The sequence below is a fragment of the Centroberyx affinis genome, unplaced genomic scaffold (assembly GCF_046629955.1).
Source record: "Centroberyx affinis isolate AG114_WGS23_722 - 3 ecotype Tasmania unplaced genomic scaffold, CSIRO-AGI_Caff_v1 ptg000176l_1, whole genome shotgun sequence".
In the NCBI taxonomy this organism is placed as follows: Eukaryota; Metazoa; Chordata; class Actinopteri; order Beryciformes; family Berycidae; genus Centroberyx; species Centroberyx affinis.
Window position 1 is genome coordinate 68,280 of NW_027278873.1, and position 16,640 is coordinate 84,919.

Consider the following 16,640-nt stretch of genomic DNA (forward strand, 5'->3'; position numbering starts at 1 on the left):
CACATGGATCTCCATCATTTCAATAAGGGATAACACTCATGGATCCCATTGGAGCACACACAACCCATCCACACATAATCCAACAGCTTCCAGTCCAATTAAGAAAGGCATTAATTACTCATCGCCATATCATTTGCCCTGTCACCCTCCTAGTCTGTGTCTCAGAGAGCGTCTTGTCACAAACAATTAAGCCAACAAAGATGGAAGTTAATTAAATTACAGGCAGTGACGTCTCGTTTGTTACAAAGTCATTACAATCATGGAGCCTCTGGGGTGGAGGTTATTGATGGCTGTCCTTTTGGGGTGAAGTAACCACAATTGCTCACATAAAGTGGCGAGTTACATTTTTGAGAGACTCTTGGTCTGGTCGGCTTCGAGGGGATGAGGATGGGCAGCAGATTTTTATGCTGAAGCTCATTCCAATTCACACTGTGAACCATCTGCTTGTCCTGACCTGATGCCCTTGTGGTATATACGTTGTTGGCATATTATGGTGCAAAAAATCTTAAAGCTGCACAAGGCAAGATTTATATAAAAATACTCCCATTTCATCAGCCGAAATCGTAAAATGGGTCCGCAACTGAGAAGAGTGTCCCATCCCCTCTAATTTAGACCCGTAGATTCACCATATTTATCCATATGAAATTCCTCTATCGCGTATGTCCACTTTTCCACCCACAAGAAGTGACGAATCGAAACTATAGAGTGAAACACAAACTCTCCTACACAGCAGTAAGCAACGCTCCATCCATAGACAGCTGGACTCACCAACGTTACATGTAGATCTTTTTCCTCTTTCATCCCTTTGGTTTCCTTTGGTATAAAGCATCACAGATCGGCCAGGTGCGAGCTGTGTGCAGTTTACCGACGTCATGTTACCTGATTTCTGTTGTCCATAAAAACATCAAGGGAACATAATCACATATTACAAAAACATAGACAGTATCACATGTTGATGATGATTTGCTAAAAGTACAGTCATTGGCCATGCAAATACAACAGATCAGCCATTTTTCATGAAATAGATTGTACTCGCGTCTTGCCCCTCTCCGCAGGGAGGTCAGAGCACAGGGCCAGAAACAGAAAAACACCCCTGGAGCTGGTAGGGATTCAGCATGTTCCTAAAGGATGCTTCAGCAGGCTGGACGCCTGCCAGCATGGGTGGTTTGACCCTGGGTCCTCCGGCTGAAGGATGGGCTCTCTAACCACTAGGCCATCCTGCTACCTCCAAATGCTGAAGTGAACATGAGGATCGGGCAGGAATAAAACTTATGGCAAAATGATACTAGCATGCACTACTGTATTATCTACTCATACTGCATCCTGTAATTGCTCTAGAGACTGAAGCAGAAAATAGCAAAAACAGCCAAGTAGTAGGGGGAAACTGGAAAAAACTTATTAAAAGTGCACCATCTATATCTTTATCTTTGTGCTATTGTGTGGGTGCTGATTTTTATTGTTTTGAAACCTCCACAAGTAAACCATGTATTCCACTGTCAGTATTCTGAAACAGGTAATACTGGACTGGCTCAAACAGACCAGCTCTGAAGATTCATAAAGTGTAATTTGCTCATGTGGTGAAAATGAGGTCTCTCCTTCGTTAGGGTGGGACGTCCTGGAAGCCCCAGCAGCCCTCCCAGAGTTTTGGATACCAGGGTTAACCATAACTCGCTCAACTGCATCATGTTTCTGTGTCTCTGCCACCGGGCAAAGGAGCCCCATCTGCTGCCAGAGTGCGGGCTATGGAGAAGAAACGATGCACGACTTTTCCAAACTCTGTCCCGTTCCCACTGTAACTTGGGCTGAGTCGGACAAGCTGGTCCATGCCTCAGAGAAGCTGGTCTTCGCACTGCCAGGATCGTGGTGAGAATGAGCAGCATTTCACACCCATCCTAGTCACTGCACTTGCTCCCTGTCTCCTCCAGGACTGATTTTTAAGACCCTCATCCTGACTTTCCAGTGTATGAACACAAACACCCCACCCTACCCTACATTTTACCCCACAAACCTCTACTTGCACTCTCAAGTCAAGCAGCAGCCTGTTCCTCCATGCCCGCAGGAATCAGCTCTGCACCATCGGGGACGGGACTGTCTGCTGCTCCCCGCCTGCGGGACGCACCGGCCGACCACCTGAGGACACCGCCAACTGCCGGCCTAAACACCTTTCGCTACAGTAAGGCATTTTCTATGAACTGTTTAATAGCTTACTACTGCTTTTAACCCTATTGCTTTGCATTTTATTCTGATTTATTTGTTTGCTTGTTTGTTTTACTTGCTTTTGTCTTTTTTCTTGTAAGCACTTGCATTACATGACAGCATTACAACAATAATAATGTCATAAAAAACACTATTATAAGTAGTAGTAATAGCAGTATTAGCAGTAGTATTAGCAGTATTAGAAATAGTGTTGTTAAACTAGGGCAGTGGTTCTGACAGAGACAGGTATATGAGCCTATCCCCTCTGCCTCAGGAGCATGTTTCCAGTTTACACAAGTGTATTCCCGTGTTGTATAGTTCCTCACAAAACCCCACCCCAGGCTACAAAAACCTCATCTGGGGTAGGGCTTTGCCACTGTTCTCACAGTTCAGATTCTCAAAAAGACCACAAATCACAGCCAAGCCCCACAGGCCAAGGGGAAACAACTCAGGTTTCCGAAATGAAAACTCAACGTGCCATGTATAAACCTGTCAGGCGATCTGCCAGACCCCCCTGCGCTCTCTAAGGGACGGTTTGGTGGCTGTGCTGCTCCCTTAAGGGAGGCGGTGCCAGAGGGCGTCCCTTCTCCAACCAGGGAGCAGAGGAGCTCCCTTGGTGTCCACAGAGAGCCCAGTCTCTCTTTGGGGTCAACAAGCTGTTGAGAAAGAGACAGCGGTTTGCAGGTCTTCCATGGAGTTTCATGGGAATAGTGAAGTCCACCACTCAGGGGGAGGTGGCTCAGGTGCTCAGCAATGAAACTTATAATTGGAAAATGAAACCGGACAAAGGAGAAATCAGTGTGGTGCAGAGGGAGGAAGCCTGGGGCTTCTTTAGCTGCTATTTCCTTTTTTCTGATTATTTGGGTGGATTTTTTTGCCTTTATTTGATAGTCATAGTAGAGAAAGACAGGAAAGATTGTGAGAGAGAGTGGGGGATGACATGCGACAAAGGTCCCAGGCCAAGGACATTGCGGAAGTCTAGACTTCATGGTGGTCAGTTTGGCCCTGGCCTCTCTAAGGTCACTGTAGTTCGTAACATGTTTGTGACCAAAGTCTTGTAATGGTCAAGCCACTGAGTCATCTTCTTGACTGCTTTGGATGTAGCTGGACACAGACAGTGGCAGGCACAAGGTAAGCAAACCCAATACTACAACACTGACAACTGACTAAAAACGTAAACAGCCGTTAAAGTGGTATTAAGTAATCTATGATCTATGAGTTGGAATTGCAGCAACATTGGCAGAAGTTTCCTCCTCCTGCACAAGCCCCCACCCCTCTTACCGCTTTCATCCCCTTGAGCTACTGTGGCCTGTCATTGACAATAAAGTCACATTGTTACAACAGAGATGAGTAAACTAGCTACTGTAATTAGGGCAGAGATCTAACAGAAACGTCTAGTGAAGAGCTAATAAATTATGATGCAAAATACTGTAATAATATATCCTGCTTTATCATTTGCTTTATTGGCTTGAAAACAAAGATTTTTAGCTTTTGTAGCTGAAAGGTCTTGCGACGCCGGCCACTCATTTGTAGCATCCTCCTTCAACGTTGAGTTGATAATATATGGAGAAAGGAATGTGTGAGAAATGGGTGGGGGGTGAGGGGGGTTGGGAGTGTCTTGAAATGCCAGTAAGTGGGTAGTTTTTGTTCCAAAACAAAGTACATGCTGGGAAGTGAGGAATCTCAGCACCTGGTGAAGTAATTGTTGAGTCATTTGTATTGATCAAGCACCCTATCACCCTCCCGCAGATACAGTACATTGTGGTCATTTTGTGATATGGGGCAGTAAAAATCATACTTATTTCCCCTTTAATGTATGCAGACAGGGGAGCATAATGAATGCAAGGAAAAACTTTATGATATAGCTATGTTCCTTTGATGGGAAAAATCCCCTTAAAACGGAATCCTGATATTATATTTTCATAAACGTGGACAGCTCAGTCAAACAAATGATTAATATGAACTAATCCGTATCTCAAAGCCACAATCCTAAAAACCAAGAGTCTAATCTCCGGTGTCATCAGCAAACTCTTTCTGGAGCTGGCTGATTAGAAATGCACTTAGTTTGTTTGATTATTTATTTCATAATTGTGCCAATAGCTCTAACTCAGAAACACGCATGTTGGCAGAAACTAACCCTGGACTTTGCCAGTGTCCACAAGGTCCATCTTCTGTAGCAATACTGTGTACCAATAGAGTGCCGATTCTGTTTTTATCTAGTGTTCGAAGAGAATTGTTTAAGTGTGCTGTGACATTGAACAACAAAGGAACAGTGTGTGAGCATGTGTGTGTGTTTATGTGTGCACTTGTGAGTGTGTTTTCCGGAAATATATAAGGATGGCTGGGCATTGGGTGAGTGTTTGGGGGAGTCTGGGTTGTATTTTTTTTTTGCAAAATCTCCAATGTTTGTCAGGCTACTCGTCTCCTCTGGGGCTGAAGATCAAACTTACAAATGTTGCTGATAGATTCACGGCATGTTGGAGATACATTTAACAACAACTACGATCCCATATCCAACATGGTTCCTTGCCATTGACTCATCATACCCTCCCCATGGATGCCCCCCTGAGTCGCCATGCATGTAATAAAGATCGTGTCACTCTGTGGCTTGACACGCTTGTCTGGGTCTATCAAGGTCCAGGCTCCTTGGGGAGAGATGAAATAGGCTTGTAGAAATAGGTCCATAGAAGCAGGGCAAAATGAGATTGAGAACTCTTCCCTCTTTATGCCACGATATTTTGGAGTGATGTTTCATTTTCTAACAGCATAGTGACATAAGCTCTGCAAATTCACAGGCATTTGGAGATAAGTGGAGGGAGTCGTTGAGGAGATTTTAGGCGTGATTATTATAAATTAGGATTCTTGAGAAATGTGTGCGCGCTCTCTGATAAGCTTGTTTCACTTGGATCTCTTTATTTTAAATCTCCTAAATGTAATCAAATTAGTAGCTTCTGTAAAGGTTAAAAAAGAGGGGGAAATGATGATAGTACTTAATCTAAATTACGCACTCCTAATACTATATAGATCATCTCAATACAAGTGCATGCATACTGTAAAGGTGCCTGACCTACTGCGCCTGCCACACACAAATCCTACTCTGAGACCACATTGTCTGCCCCAAGGCTACCTGCCTCATTGACTGCAGGCTAATAGGACTGACCTCAGTCACAAGGAAGACTTTTGAGTGCCTCGTACTTTTCTGTCTCAAATATCTCCCAGACCTTCTCCTTGACACCTTGCAGTTTGCCTCCAGATTGGATAATGCAGTATGCATGGTCATAAACTTTGTCTTGGAACATGTGAAAAAACCTTTTTCCAGTTCCAGGTTTCTGCATTTTCACTTAAAGGAAAATAATCCACACTCAGATACTCTTATACTGTTAATATCATCAGTTTGTGATCATTGCATTCCAGGAGTTATTTTGTGAAGAAGTAATATAATTAAATTTTTTTTGCTGCACCCACTTTCTCTTAACCTGTTTTGTCTACTTCTACTTCAGTTAGTGATTTCCTATGTTTCCCAGAATGCATTTCAACAACCCCAGTGTCTCTGTGTTGTATAGGTATCAGTGGATAGAGTGTAGAAGCGCTTCTGTTTGATTCTGAGGAGCTGACACCAAAACTTGACGTTTACCGTTGATGTTCAAGATTTTTAAAATGTTACAAACTGTAGCTGCACTGGAAACAAATCGACTTGACATCACAATGTTTACGACTGAACTGTTATCCACAGGAATAAGGAAAATACACCACCGAACAACAAAATGGGCCCAGAATAAATAGCTGTACAGTATTGGGGTGAATTTTTCCTTTAAGTTCTGCATTTAACACAATCATCCTGGAACCTGTCAACAAGTCTGCAGCTAACTGTTGACCTGTTGACAGGCAGAGGGCGGTTCTTGCATCTGGGACCCTACTTGTTTGACCTCTAGCTGTGAACACAGGTGCACCACAGGGATGTGTTTCCTACTAAGTAACTCTCCCATCACATATGTTATCACATATCTGTTGGGCTACAATCAGACATATGGCAAAGAAAGTGTGTATGTGTGCCTGGTCTGAAGAGAGCTTTTACTAGTGCTGCTGAAATTTTTAACTTGGAAATCAGACTGTAGTTTCTTAACAATATATTAACATTGGGGATTTTGATCCATTCTAGAATGGAATGCTCCTACAGGGACTGTCAACACTTTGCTGATTTTTGAAAATAAAAAATAGTTATCATCACAATAGCGTTTGTTTCCATTTTGCATGAGAGTCTTGCTGTTGCTTCATTAGTATGAGAAGCAATGGAGGAGATAGTGACAGCATTCCCTACAAAGACTGTAGACAGCTGGAGACAGGCATTTTGGAGAGAAATCGCAAATCTGTCTCTTGACTCTTTTCATTATCTAACATGAAGAACTGAGAGTTCCCAGGGGAAATGGCAGCAGATATAGCAGGGAGTATCAATAATTCATGCATTCATATATTGGACAAATACTAGCTCACTATTGTCAGGCAGTAAGATATAATGTTACTGAAATGGAGAGAAAAGACCCAGAAGCAATCTCAAATGGCCCAGTGATCGTTATTCAGCGGTGGTTAATTGCGCTAATTCTGGAAAGGCTAAAATATGCCTCTGCAGACCGACAAAATTAATGTGTGAGGGAAGAAGTCCTCTGTTGTTTAAGAAATTAATTACAAACGTTTAATGAAAAGGAAATATTCCCATTTGCATTTTCATGGCTTGAATATCCAATGAATCTCACGGTGATATAGATTGACAGGGCAGCTTCTTGAGATTTTTCCTTTTTTTTTTTTTTTTTTTTTTTTTTACTTTCACCACATGCTAATGGGAATTGCCTTTTAACTGACACTTTAAATGGTACCAAGATAATGTCCCTAAAAGTCTTTCCCATTGATTCTGGACTGCACTTTTGAAGAGCACTTATCCATAATTTACAGCATTTCACGTCCCTCATTCTAGGCCGTGTGCACGTTTAACATTGCAACATTGTGCAGACATTCAATAATGCTCCTTACTGCAGTGAGTAGACATGTGCACTTCTTCTTCAGCCCAGTTGGGCAACATGCCTGGAGATGAAAACCCATTTTGTAAGAATCCAGGACATTCCAATGATGCTACAAATTTATGAAGATGTTGTTTTGAGAGCTGTTTTGACCCTAGCATGATAGCAACATAGCCTCCGGACACCGCATAATGGATTGCCAGATATGGCCAGAGACCCATGCAACATCAGTCACCAGCCGAGAGGGAAACAAAATGTGGGTGCAAAGACTCTCATTTTGATTAGGAGTACCTCATTCACTTGTTTTGTCCAAGGCCCGAGGTCTGAGTTCCAAAGCGTGGGACCTTCAATGATCTTCAACAGTTTGTTTTTAACAAGCAATGACAAACAACATCATCTCCTTTCCACTCCTCTGCTCTCCCACTCTCCAGGCTTTTATCTTTGCTCAGCCTTTGAACCAAGCCTTAAGGCAGCTGCGAGCTCCACATTGAAATAGACGCGGCCCTGAGGAAGCTTTTCTCCCAATAGAATACGGTCTAATTCTGGTATCATTTCCTCACAAAACAGCCTAGTGGCCATAGGGAGAGAAAGCACTGTTAATACATCTATCTCTATTAATCAGGTGCCAGTTTTGAAATCCACGCTTTGTGATAACATTTCTCTTTTCAGTTTATGAAGTGCAGACACAAATTTGCAAACTGCGCCCCTGAATTAAAGTGTCCAAAAAGCACACCAATCAACAATGTGCACCCTTTCATTTGAGTAAACACACTTAGCTTCAGTTCCAGGCTATTCATTCTATTCATCTACATGGATAGCAGGCAAAATCAACCCAGTATTTTAGTGTCATAATGCTATTATGCCAACAGGCATCAGTGTTACATTCATAATTTAATCCATGGTGACTATATTTGAGTTAATCTTCTGTGTGTGAAGTGCATTTTCTGGATTCAAGTGTCACTGTCTTGACGGTAGTGAGTGATCTGCTTTGTGTCAAGATACTGTCACTTGTTTTAAGAAAAATTATATTTCAAGATTAAAAGATTAAATCGCTTGTTAAGATGGATATTGTTATAGGGTAGTAAACACTGAATAAGGCAGTTTTCTTGTAGGTCTAGCTCCTTTTCCTCATGTCCTGATTGAAACTACAGCCTCCTCCCTGTCCTCTTGTCTCTGTAAGTAATTTCTCCTGTGAACCAGCAGGGATCAGTAGAAGATGAGGGTGTGCTGCCAGCCTTTTATTAAGAGTCATGTGGTGGGACAGTAGTGAGATGCAAAAACTGACGCACTGTTTGCATCAGAAGTTACCATTAATGTTTTTCTCTCCCCACACTTTTTTCTCCAGACATTTGGTCTCACTTACCAAGCAAGATATGAATAAATTTCCCTTGAAATCGCATGGAAATCATTTTGCAGAAACACTTGGCATTTATCAAAGTTTACAGAAATCAAATTTGTGTGTAAAGAGTACTGAAATATTCCATGATTTTCTTGAGGAATGAAGCAGGGAGTGTACACATTAAAAACATATGTTCGACACAATGGGTAAAAATATATTTATAGTAGGAGAGCGTCCATGATGTTTAGATCATTGTGGCTTGTTTGTAATGCAGATGTCTAGTGTAAATTATGTATTTTGCATTGCAGTCTCATCAAGGGAGAGAGACTATCACCATCTCTCTGTAGGAACATGAGTCAAAAACTGTCAAATTTGAATTAATTCAGATCATTGTGAGATCCCACATTCAACTGAACAACTATGCAGTTTGCTTGTTTCACTATCGTCCCAAGGACATCTGAATGATTCGCTACTGATGTGAAAACTAGGTTTTGTGCTACATGGCAGTGTGTGGTGTGTTTATTGTCACCTGCAACCTTCCTGTAGTTATCCATGCTTCTCAATTCAGGTTACCGTAATATGGAGAACGTGGCATTCAGTTGTAGGTTGTTAGAGAGATGTCCACCAATCACCAAATTTCTAGTGTTTGCAGTTTGTTCCAGGTATGGTAAAGTTGGAGCATTTTGTTAATGTAAGTTAATGAACTTGGCTTGGCAACGAGGGCACACCTAACACCAGAGATGTGCAAAAATACATCAAAATGCATCTTGTCACAAATTACAACTACTGGATTATCATCCATTTTCCATATCCGCTTATTCCTAGGTGTAAAGAAATGTATTTATTAAAATATACAACAGTTCATAACAAATGAATCAAATGAATTAGCTTTGGTGAAGTGTGGCCTATCAATGAGGAACAAACCAATAACAGAGATGATGCTAGTAATTACGTTATCATTGCCAAAGTTGGCAACCTTTAGCTAATTAACTAATTGGCTTGTTGCCCCTTGTGGAAGGTTTGAATTATGTTAGAAGTGGCATGTGAGTGTCAGGATGGCTCCTTTCACACATGAACTTGTCACTGATTTATCTTATGTGTCTATCACAGTGCTATTGCCAAAATAAAGTGCATAAAATCAGATTTTGACAGTGTATTTTATTTTATGGAAATCTGATCTATCCTGCAAAGTACTATAATTTGAGTTGAGCTTTGAAATACAAAATACTCCTTCCAGAAGTACATGTTTTTTTAAACCTTGGTCAAATAAAAGTTACAAAGTACGCAATTAATTGCATATAAATAAATACATTTCTCAAATGCATTTACTTAAAATAGTGCCAATCTCTGGTGTACACAAGGATAATTAATACAGAACATGGTTCTAGTGAGACTGTATTTTCCACACAAATACAAATTGATCAGGTAGCTTTGTGAACCTCCTGTTATTGATGTCAGTAATGTTCTTTGCTCAGCTGATGGATGACAGTCATCCTTCCTGCAGCCTGTAGCTTATTTTACTCCTCTAATAATAAATACATTATTATTTGGATCGTCTTATAACTCTGAGGATGTTTTCTTGGAATCAGACTTCAAACAAGAGCGGCTCTCTCCTGGATTGGTGGAGGAAAGCATCGCTGAGATCTCCTGTGGTACCTGGCCCACTTATTACCGAGACAGCATGTCAGGTTCCAGTGTGCGTTCATTCTTCTACGTTCTGACTTAGTTTGTATATCCATTTGTTTGCCTGTCTGTTGCTGATCTAGCATCTTCTATGATCCACAATCCTGTGCAGAGGTCTGTTAGATTGGCAGGTGGAATTCAGGACAGAGGCGCTTCTACTGGACATCGATTCGTATCCTAAAATATGCAGGCAGACGTCCAAATCACAAATACCTGTAATCTGGTTGAAGCAGAGACTTCCCTACAGTTTGGTTGGATTATTTATCACTCACACAAACACACACAGAGAAACACACACACGCAGTTGTTTTTTTCCCCACCTCATCATTAGTTATTGTTTCTGAATGTACAGCTAAATCTACCCAACTGCTTAAAGAAAAATCCACCATCAGAAGCTCTTATGCTGTTATATATCATCAGTCTGATGTTCAATGCATTCCAGGAATTATTTTGTGATGAAGTGTTGTAATTTAAATTTTCGGTGTACCCACTTTCCCCTCAACCTGCCTCGTCTGCTTTGATTGAAACCAGCATGAAATTGCTGCTTTCAATCAAAGGTGGGCATATAGCCAACTGGTTTGTGAACACTGGGGTGTGTCTATGATTGCGGACTCAAAATGTCTTGTGGCTGCATTGCATTCTGGTCTACTGAGGCTGCTGTCGGTGGAGAAACTGGTCTCTCTTCCTCTTCTGTGATGGATTTCTCCCTCTATGATTGTTGAACATTGGTGCAAAATGGCAGCTCTAGAAAGAAGCCCCTCCAGGACTGCAGACTGCTACTACTATAATTATTGTTCATGTAAAATCCAAACCCCAGTCATACGTTTTACCTTGAAAACACACAGAAAGTTAGTTGCTGCAGTTTGTCTTTGTAGGGTAGTAATGACCCTCATATGAGCTCCGTTTGTGTGTTTATGTTGATGGATGAGACGGGCTGAACCTTCTGTAACACGGCTCCACATTCCCTCGCTCTTACTAGTATTCCAGGCAAATTATTTCACTGTGGATCGCCACCGGAGCCCTTGCTTGTCTGGTGAACTGGAAGAGGGTCAGGTATGTGTGTGTGTGTGTGTCTGTGTGTGTTCCTAGCTCTTCTCCATATTAGAAAAAAAATACCCTGGATAATATCAGATGTATAATGAACCAATTCCTTTCCCGCTAAGTCTAATAAAGATGTATGTGTTATTTTCTCATGTCTTCCAGGAGCCAAAGAAAGAGAGCGGGGCGGAACATTTTCTTGCTGCATGTGTGTTTTTTTTAAAATATATACAGTATATGTATGCTTATTTACTCAGGGAGGAAGAATAAATTAGTTGCAGTAGTTGCAGTTCAAAGGAGGGTGATGCACACAGCCTTGTGCTGTTGGCCACTAGGCAGGTCTGTTGGACAGTTGGGGTTTCAGTGCCTTGCTCAAAAGCACTTTGATGCTCATTCCTGTACTGACGTTACTTTCCTAACCTTTAGTTTACTGTTGTCTCTGTGCAGTATTTACATACTGAACACACACTCTGAAATTAATTAGAATACAACTAGATGGAGTGGCTGTGGGTTTCCTAAACAGGCCTAACGATGTTAATCTACACCGGGCTATTTGGAGATTGGAATCTAATTCATACACTACCTTAATCTAATTTAAACATCAGTACAAAGATTCTCATCATTATGAGTGGCATCTAATTATAGATGATGTATGCAATGATGGACTCAGAGAAAAATGCTCAGTGAATTAAAAAAAATCGTGTGGCATTAGAATCACTCTCTATTTAAGCTGTTCTTCTGTAATTTCAACTAAATGGCGATAAAAGGCCTAATGTCTAATTTGTCTTTTGCAAAGAAAAAATAGATCCATGCCAATTATGAGAGCTGTCACAGCTGCAGCGAGGCCCAGTAGATATGTAGATGGACTGTATGTGTTCACTGCTTTAGCTGAGTCAGAGGAAATGAAGTATAAAAGGTGGGAAGGTCTACAAGTTTAGCTTTATAAAGGATTGTCAGCCGTGGACTATGTCTACTTTCCCTGCAGGAACATTGCTTTTGGCTATTGCAACAACAAACTATCCTATACTTCACCCACTATTTTTTCTCATCTGCTTAAGATTCAGTCCTGGCCCCCATTATGAAGCTTTTTCCACTGTGTGATTTTCAGTTATACAACAGCTCTTCCAACAAAACTTACTGGGAGAATGGCTTACAATTCTGATGAAGGCTATGAGGCCGCTATGTTAATTTTGACAATAACGTAATAAGAGTTTTTTATGCACCTGAATGAGAGCTCCACTTCTTTTTTTTTTTTTTTTTACTTTTTTTTACCTGTATACGTAAGCTGAAGTATGAAAGCTTAGTTTTTAGAAGTTTTTAACATAAGCTAGCTCCTCCTCTTAAGCAACCAAAAAACACATAAGTGTGACAGAATCTTTATTTTGATTATGATTATGTCCAGAGAGAATAGATGCTATTTAATGTGATTAATAAGATTAAATTCTAAATTTGTGGCATTGTGTGATTTTAAGATGGCCTTGCAGACTTGGATTTTGTGCCTCTACTTAACAAATGTACCAGATTGTTTGACAACTGTGCAAACTCTAACAGAGATGTGGCCATTTACTAATAGCTTCAGACCATAGACTCCTTCAGTGAGTCCTTCAGGCCAAGTGGAGTGAAGTTATGGACTCTTTGTGTCCCACGGCACCACTGAACATTTCATCCTGTTTCAAGGCTGTGTTGTGAATAAGATAGGTTGCAAAGATATTGAGTTGGAAACACACAAACACAACACAATCTCCACAGAAACACCTGAGGACTTGCTCTACTAAAGGGTGGTGTGTGTAAAAACAAGTCCAAACCTGTTACCACTGGCAGAAATGTAGTAAAGCTGATCTGCTAACAAGGGGTGCAAAGGATTGCGTCACTCAAATGAGCAAAATACAAACCCCGTCCTTTTTTGTGGGTTTGTCTTAATGCATATTTAATATTGGGCGTTTCTAGCAGAGTGTGCAAAATATTGGGAGGAGAGTATGCAAATAGATTAATTTGCATGTGTAATGTGATTTACCAAGACTGAAAGCAATTGCAGGGAAGGTAATTGCATGTGTGATATAATACATAGGGAGAGCAGGTATTATTCAGACTTCTATTCAGAGGTGGCAGCTCTGATGGCGAGGAGGAAAAAGACTGGCTGTTTTCCAACTGTGTAAATATTTTTGAAATGCCAGAAGCCAAAATAATACAAACATATCGACTGTCAAGCAATGCAGTTTTTGAGCTTTTGGAAAAACTAGGCTATATGATTTACAGTCAGTCCACATGGGAGTCATGCAACATGGAGGCTCTACTATGGCAGCCTTATAGATTAGTTCAATGATTCATCGTTATTGATTAATATATATGTTTAAAAACATTTCATAAAGTGATTAATTCAGTTCACGTTTAAATGATACATTCAATTAAACTGTTGTTAAAAACGTTATAAAATGTTCATTAAATGTGTCAATAATTTAACTTCATTAGTTTTTTCTTTAAGCTCTGAATAAGTTACTGAATGTATATTTGTAAAATGTATTACAATAGGCTTATAACTTTGTATTATTCCATTTTCATTCAAGCTGTCCATGATTGAAGCCACTCCAAACACACAGAAACCTCATTTAAATATGATTGTTTGCATCTCATTATCCACACAATTATTCTTAATTATAACAGGGTCTGGGTGAATACTCGATTCCGATTGGCTACAGGGTGTCCATTAATTCCTGATAATGGACACCTATTAAGTAGTTCCGGTGAAACTGTCTGTTCACCCTTCTAAATTAATGCGCTGGCTATGTAGTATCAGCCTGTATCTAAAATGAGTAACCATAGCATAATGCCTCATCCTCTGAACGCCACAGGATGGCGACTGTAACACACAAGCTGCAAGAAGTACACTGCCCCTCTGAACTTACTGACGGTAAGCGATCGTCTCACATCCCATTCGCTGTTCAACTCGCTACTTCAGGCTGCGGCCGACAGTACACATGGCCTATCTCAATTGTTCGTGAAAATCTTGATATTGATTTGGGGACATGACATGGCTAGCTAGCTAGTCTTGTTGTTAAACATACTGTCAAATTATATTTACTGTTTGTCAACCGTACGCAATGTTATTGACTTTGAATCTTGCTAGCATAACGTTAGCTTTCTGGCTCATAGCTGAGCCAAAGGATTCTATGAGCTGAGCGGACTAGAAGTATCTCCTGTTGCCAAGTTGTATCTAAGGTTTGTCCTGTTTACTGGAGTAGTGAACAACGTTTCCATTGCATAAGAACTTTATGGGACAGTAATGATTGTTCCAGGTATTAGTCAAACCCTCAGGTGTTACCAGGGAAACTGAGTTATGGCTTGTGAAAAACTTTAGATTTTGATTACAAAACGCATGAAAATATAAATTAATGGTCTTAATTTTTTTTTCTTTGGCAAGTGACCATGGTATAAGCGGGATAATGCCGGGATAATGCAGCGGAGGGCGGAAGCTGCATGTCGGACAGTTCTGGCCTCCCCGTCGTCCATTAATTCCTGATAACGGACACCTCGCCGGGCATTATCCCTTACTTGTTCTCTTAGTTCTCTTAGTTGTTTTCTTCTTAGTTATTCTGTTGGGAGAATTTACCACACATGCTATCTGTTCAACTGCAAATACAATTTAGGATGTCTTTTTTGGGATCTTAGGCCCAGATTGTATCTGATCTGCAACTTTGACTATGGCATTGTGGATTCTACTGAGGTAATTGCATGCAAACACTTTGAAAACAAGCTTGTGGCCGGCCTTTATATGGCCTAGAATGGCACTGACTTGCATGATTCCTTTTGTCTCAGCACTGGCCAGACTGAAGGGAGATGAATGGAGAGACCTTCATCTAAAATAGTCTCTAGCTCTGGCCTTCTCTCTCCTGAGCTTGTTGTCTTACATGATTTCTCTCCCTTTCTTTTCACCCTGCTTTGTCTGTCTTCCTCACTGTGTCTCTCCTCTCTCTGCTTCTCTCTCTCTCTCATATTCTCAGTTGCAAAGCCTACTCAGTCTTTATTTCCTCATCTGCGCCTTTGACTCGTTTTTTTTACATGATTACAGTTGATATTTCTGCCTGACCTTGCTACATTAAGGTCATTGTTTTGTAAAATGTGAGTAATTTATGAGAACATCCCCCTCATACGAGTCTTTTCAACAGGTTCTCTTGGCTCAGATCAAAGTATCTCACTACATTATTGAATGTGGAATATTTGGACATTTTTTATTGAGCATGAAAGATAAATGGGTGAAAATGAGTAGGCTATGACTCATCAAAGTTTCTGTTCAAACATCATTTAAAGGACAGCACCAGGATAATTTTGCTTTTGGCTCATTACCAACATCAGTTAGCCATACCTTCCAGACACCTCTCTCTCTCCCACTCTATACTTAACAGCCTAAAACAGATTGAAGAGCACCACTGCTTGCTTGAGAGGCGTAATCCACCATTGCAAATATGAAGAGGATGAATATACTATCAGGCATTATTTTATAATGCTAGTATTGGCATGCCTAATGGGAGCAGCGCAGTGTTATTTATTTATGGCAGTTGTGCAAACTAAAAATGAAACTTGGCGGCAATTAACTACCGATGAAAAGCTTTGCCTACATCGACCCAAAGCCAAACTTTCAGCCAATAGTTGATGTTCAATCACCAGTGCCTTTATACTGCTGCAAAGCAATGTTGTTAATGAGCCAAAACTAAATTATACTAAACAGCGTACTTCACATTTAATTGCCATGTGCCAGAAATGTGTAAAAAATAAAGTATAATGAAGATTTGAATTTAGACTTTGATTCAAAGAAAACCAAAACGTAAAAGCAAATTAAAAGAAGTGATTTTTGAAGTTTTAAGGTGTTTCAACATAGCTTTTTAAAGAGTGAATTAGTGGTGTAGTGGTTACAGTCATGAATACAGATATGTCATGCTTATTTACAACCTTTTCTTTTGTGTGAATTCCTAGAATTCAGTGAATGGCTGACTGTTTCTCTGCTCTGTAATTGAATGGGCTTCATTAGAATGAATAAAATCCATTGTACATGTGTTTTGCTTGTTTTTCTCAGAGGGCTGCTGAGGGTGTTCTGCCTGACATCAACACTAGCAAATCTGCTCTCAGTCTTTTTTCTTATTCATAATGAAGTGTGTCCAACAAAACATGGCTGTTAGCCTGATTTTGAAGCAAAACAACCCCAATGATACTGCTAGTAAAGGTCTAGATTTTTGACTATGACTCAAATGTCCTATTTATTTTTAAATTGTTTGGACCAAATCTGCTGCTCAAAAAGTATTGATGTTTGCAAGCGTACTATGGATAAAAGTACATTTTTATGTTTCTTTGAGGTGTACTGTGCAATCAAGTTTTGTTTT

The 16,640-nt window shown here is 40.4% G+C and overlaps 1 protein-coding gene across 1 annotated transcript in view; it reads left to right on the plus strand.

Annotated features, from left to right (window-relative positions):
* Positions 1–1,756: 1,756 nt before the first annotated feature.
* LOC139657517 (neural cell adhesion molecule 2-like) overlaps positions 1,757–16,640 on the plus strand; it is a gene marked incomplete at its 3' end in the record, with an annotated part of 287,231 nt that continues 272,347 nt past the window's right edge. Inside the window, 3 exon segments of the mRNA XM_071535397.1 lie at positions 1,757–1,863; positions 2,060–2,173; positions 2,515–2,558. Coding sequence (XP_071391498.1) covers positions 1,757–1,863; positions 2,060–2,173; positions 2,515–2,558 — 265 coding nt within the window.